This window comes from Etheostoma cragini, chromosome 1 (assembly GCF_013103735.1).
Source record: "Etheostoma cragini isolate CJK2018 chromosome 1, CSU_Ecrag_1.0, whole genome shotgun sequence".
In the NCBI taxonomy this organism is placed as follows: Eukaryota; Metazoa; Chordata; class Actinopteri; order Perciformes; family Percidae; genus Etheostoma; species Etheostoma cragini.
This window is the reverse complement of record NC_048407.1, coordinates 1,274,110-1,279,587: the sequence shown is the minus strand read 5'-3', so window position 1 is coordinate 1,279,587 and position 5,478 is coordinate 1,274,110. Positions and strand designations below refer to the sequence as shown.

The 5,478-nt window shown below is 41.5% G+C and overlaps 1 protein-coding gene across 2 annotated transcripts in view; it reads left to right on the top strand.

The window, feature by feature from the left end:
- Nucleotides 1-4,892, top strand: part of LOC117956916 (phosphorylase b kinase regulatory subunit beta-like) — a 44,344-nt gene extending 39,452 nt beyond the window's left edge. For both annotated transcript variants that reach the window (XM_034892305.1, XM_034892385.1), the window contains 4 exons: nucleotides 2,142-2,199; nucleotides 3,055-3,132; nucleotides 4,192-4,350; nucleotides 4,765-4,892. In XM_034892305.1, the coding sequence (XP_034748196.1) occupies nucleotides 2,142-2,199; nucleotides 3,055-3,132; nucleotides 4,192-4,350; nucleotides 4,765-4,877 (408 nt within the window). In that variant the 3' untranslated portion in view covers nucleotides 4,878-4,892. The remainder of the gene's footprint in view (nucleotides 1-2,141; nucleotides 2,200-3,054; nucleotides 3,133-4,191; nucleotides 4,351-4,764) is intronic.
- The last annotated feature ends 586 nt before the right edge of the window (nucleotides 4,893-5,478 follow it).

Sequence of the window (5,478 nt, the reverse complement as noted above, 5' to 3'; positions counted from 1 at the left end):
CTACTAGCCAGTCAGAAGCAGAGTATGAGGGTCCTGACAGTACCTAGGTAAGGACTACTAGCCAGTCAGAAGCAGAGTGTGAGGTGGTGCTACATTAGCAGCTAGGTGAGCACTACAACATGTTACAAAGTGACGCACGTTTGCCTCTGAAGTAAAGGCTGGACTACAACAGAGCTGTTTGGAGCAGTTTGTGAACAGTGGTTTCTGGTGAAAAAGCATAATATGAGCACTTTAAACAAGGCAGTAAATATTAACACAAAATTACAAATTTTCATGTTAGAAATTGTGCACTTGCCAAATGTACACATGTAACAACATTACAAACAGTACATTACTCAAAAGTCAAATCCTATTCTCCTTTCAGTCATGAGCCCTCACACACAGACACACACACACACACACACACACACACATGAAATGTCTGGTAGACCGGGGTCTCCCTGCAGAAGACATGGAGTGAAGTTGTTGTTGGTGTTTAAGAGAGAATTCACAGCAGGGCAGACGTCTGTTTACATTGACAGAGAGCAGCAGCCTGTGTGATAGACAGTTTTACCAATCAGTCGAGCCGCTCAAGCACAGCACACCAGGGATCCCTCCTGTCTACAGCCTCAACAGGCCGAGAAGCACAGGCCTCACTGGGCGACTGCCTTAGCTCTCTCCACCTCACTCCACATAAATCTTCCTCTTCTTCTGTTTCTCCATATGCACGTTTTTTTCTTTTCATTTTACATCCCTCACTCCCTCCCCTGATAGCTGCTATAGCTTCTCATCTCTGCTGTAACGCAGTGTGAAGCCATATTTACCTGCACAATCACTGGGTGCCGACGTGAACAATTGTAAGTAGCACACTTTAGGTCTGCAGACAGTAGAATCTGCTCGGTGAGGGTGAACGCAGCTCCCACATATTGTATAGTGTGTGCCAGACCCATACCAGCCATTTGTTATTGCATTAAGATGTAATCTATTGTATCTTCCATCAGTGTGGAGATTAATGAAAAAGATTAGGGACACATAGTGGCATTTTATGGTCTAAAGCACACACGCACACACATTAATGATAGAATTTAGAGAAGCTAAAGAAATCTGCAACTTGTTTGATCTTGATGATTTGTAATGTTTGTACAAAGTTGGTGACTAAGAAAAGAGTCATCCTGTAAATGTAGAGCTGCTAAAACATCTACAGTGTGTGTTGATTCTCTTAAGGTGAGCATAAATAAGATGAGATTGAATTAATAAGGCTGTGATTCACTTCACTGTCTTCTCCTCATGTGAATTATGACCAAATGAAGGTTTTGTGTATGCATGTGACACTAAACACACACACGCACGTGTGATGCGTGTTCTATCTACGCATCCAGCCTTGCATCTTTGGGCCGGCGAGTCGCTGGAATAAAGATGTGATATCAGGGTTTGGAATGTAACAACCTTCAAGGGACTGCACACATACGTCCCTTCAGGAACTGGCTAACAAGGTAGCGATGGAGTTTTTCACACCATCATCATGGCTGGGCCGGTTAAAAGAAGCATTGTCTGAGGAATAGAGAAAGAGGAAACAGCAGACTGACCGAGGGAGGGGTCAGACACAAGGAAACACAGGACTGCCAAATATCTATTGTGAAGCCAAAGGGTTCTCTGGATACGTCACCCCGTGTGTCGTTGTGTTTGATTACTCCATGCCAGACCCTTAATCATTCAGATTTGGTTCTGGATTTCCAGGCTACAGTTAGATGTGTATCTTTCAGGTCTGGTAACATAACAGCAGATTTGTTTTGTTGAAGGTTCGGCCCCCAGCCCAACCTTTACCTATTCATTAAAACATCCCAGTGATCAAACTTTTCTCTCAGTATGCCTCATGTATTAGTCACTGTATTGTAAACTTTCTGACATCTCAAACCTTCAAATGTCTTTCACAAAACAGGCGGCATAACTTTGCATGAAAGAAAGTGGCCTTGCTGGGAAGCATTGTTATTCCTCTGTGTTCTGTCATTCACAATGTCACGTCTTCTATACATCGTCCCTGTGCCATGCGCTTCCATCAGCTCTACTAAAGTTCAGCCATCCGCTGCTTTGAAGTCCCTGTGCCTCTCTCCACTTTCTGAAATGGAAAAGCAATAATGACTCCTCTCTTTGTCTCTCTACAGCTTTTTGATGGAATCGAGTGCGAGTTTCCCATATTTTTCATCTACATGATGATTGACGGTAAGCCTTTTTTCTACCCATAGCTGCTGTTGTAATGCCTCAAGTGGGTCATTGGCAAGATAGAAGACAGACTTGGTGCTTTTGCCAGGTTTTAGAGGACTAAGAAAGACTTTTTAAATAGATGTGTGATGTGTAATATGCATGTGAACGTCAGGGAATGGTCAGAAATAAGGTAAGGGTTATATTTTTTCACAGTAATGTGAATTTTAGCATTACTAAATCACCCTCATGTTGGTTCATACTCCACTTATATTTGTAGGAATAATAAACAATCTGATTTAAGTCCCAATGTCAACTCTCAGACGTCCCAAACACTAACCATACGTTGTCTTTTGAACTGATGAACAGCTATAAAATAAGGTCAATAATTAAAATTCAGATAACTTAACAGCAATGAATTCATTCATAAAGCATGCAATAGTGCTTTAACTTTAAAGCTGCAATAATCCACATATAATTAGTAGTACACAATAGTACATTAGTAACTTTCAGTGTATTGTTGGGTCTTCGGCCCGACGCTCTCATCAGGTGTGTTTCCAGCGCAGCATACAGGTTTTTACAGTGAAGAAGCTCCACACAACAGACAAAAACTAGTGAACATAGTGGAGCCTTTAGGAGACATTTTGCTTACTAGTTGGTGTAGATCTTATAGCGCAGAGAAAATTGGATAGGCTGTCATAAACCATTTTCCATATGAATGCTACACTGTATCTGCTAAGTATCTGTTATATAAATAGCTGTTATTTATATAACATAGCTGTTAGTGTGTTGTGAATGAGTTTCATTCATGTACTCATGGACACTGTGTGTGTGTGTGTGTGTGTGTGTGTGTGTGTGTGTGTGTGTGTGTTGCAGGGGTGTTCAGAGGAAATAAAGCTCAGGTCAAAGAATACCAGGACCTCCTTCAACCCATCATATTCCTTTCTAACGAGGGTGAGCAATTACATGAATACATACACTCACACACACACACACACACACACACACACACACGCACACTAACCAAATGATGCAGGAAAATTGTGAATGCAGACATGCACACATGCACCCAACTTATCTGATGTGGCACACCAATACGGTTTGTTTTGGAGCTTCTGCCTGCTTTCTTTTTCCCTGTAGCAATGAAACACGTGTTCTCATTAAATCACATCATACATATTCATACACCATATTCTGTGACCGAGGCTCACAGGGGCGCTACATTCAAGTGAACTCAGCCTTTCTTCCATCCATGAGTAAAGAGGCGGCCTTCAACATTCACCTGCACCCGTTGCTTGGAGGGGACACAGTCAATGATATAGATGTCAAGAGTCCATTCATAATAATACAGAAATAAATGCAGAAAGGATAAGGATCTCCATAGTGCCTTTGTACTGGTGATGTATGGATTTACCATCTCCTGAACTGGCTGGCTTATAATGGATAACACCAGTCTACTTTTTCTCTTTCACCTTTAATGTCCATGTCTAGGAAAGTCTATAACCTCAAATGGATTTGCTGCAGTTACAATCTGCTGTTACAACCTCCCGGGAGTCCCGGTCTCCCAATGTTTGATGGGTAGACACATGCAGGGTGCAGCTCCGGGAGACACGCTGCTGTACTGTGGGGAACGGGCAACTAGCGTATGCCACCAACATGCCCTCCTTTCAGTCAGTGTTTTTCAGGATTTAGATTCACATTGGACCACAAATTCAGGAAAACGTAGATTATATTATTAGTAAATTATACACTTTGGATTACAAAGATTGCCGCTGGAGTTGTTTCATGCTGGTACATCACCAGTTTTGTATCCCAGCTATTTGTAGAGAGGTATGATTATACACCTGAAGTGACCAAAATATATAATAAGTGTGAAAAGTTATTTAATTTCACTTCATTACACGTACGCTACTGTGTGACGGTTTCTACGTTGCTATGTGAAGATGGTTCACACAAACATACATACACACACACACACACACACACATTCACAGTCCCCGTCTCTCATGCCAGGCCATGCTGTGATCCCCAAATACTACTACGTACCGGCTGACTTTGTGGAAGCGGAGCAAAACAAGCATGGGAGCCAGAAGCGTTTCCCTAGCAACTCCGGCCGTGATGGGATGTTCTTCCTGTGTGGTCAGGCCCTTTACAACATCGCCATGCTGCTGGGTATGCCTCTATGTGTGTTGGTGTATGTGTGTGCTTTGATATAATGCTCTGAACACGCAATCATTCTGTTAATACCAATATCAGTCTGAAAATTCCCACATAATGCAAAACTAAGATGACATAAAGGTTTGATAGAAAACATTCTGAATGGTCAAAATTCATCATTTCATTATGCATAAAAAATTCAATTTTGAAATAAGACATAAATCAAAGGATGCAGTTTGACTCATGCATTGTGTGTATGCATGCTTTTTCTGTATAAATGACTAGAAAATGATTTTTTTCTTCTTTCTATTTTATACTTATTGTGTGTGTGTGTGTGTGTGTGTGTGTGTGTGTGTGTGTGTGTGTGTGTGTGTGTGTGTGTGTGTGTGTGTGTGTGTGTGTGTGTGTGTGCACGCACTCACAATCTAGTGGATGAGCTGATCAGCCCTAAAGATATCGACCCCATCCACCGGTACGTTCCCTACCAAGAGCAGCGCAACGTCAGCATGCGATACTCTAATCAGGTGAGCAGGATAACGTGACTGTGATTGATTGTCATCACTTGGAGTTAATCTGAACTCTTATTGAACACTTATTTCACAATTTATCATCTGCAATACTCATATGCATTGTGGACATTCATGCTGATGTTTGGATCTTTGGATTCAATGGCTCCCTGTTAAGCCGTACCTCTTGTTGATATGACTCAAAAGAGCATTTAAGTGCTTTTGGCCTAAGGTAAAAAAACAATTGCATGGTTGTTTTATTTTAAGTCCATTGGCACTTAGTGCTTAATGCTGTAGATGCAGAGAGTGGGCAGCGAAAGGACTCCCTCTTGTTATGTATGCAGTCTAACCAAGGAGACAAATAAGGGATAATAACAGATTAGTTGTACGTTCACAATTATAATGGACAATCAGCATTAAATGCTTCATGGGCTTTTAGACAAAGTTTCCTTACACTTAGCCCTTAGGAATAGGCCTGGGTCCTGTGCTACTCCACATTAAGAAGACTTTCCAGCAGTGATGTGGATCACCTTGTTCTCTGTTTACCAGCTTTGCAGATGTCCTCTTTCCTCATTTAAGCTTTAGTTGTTTTAAATATACCCTAAAAAAAGGTTTGAAGTTTGATCGTTGCATTGTT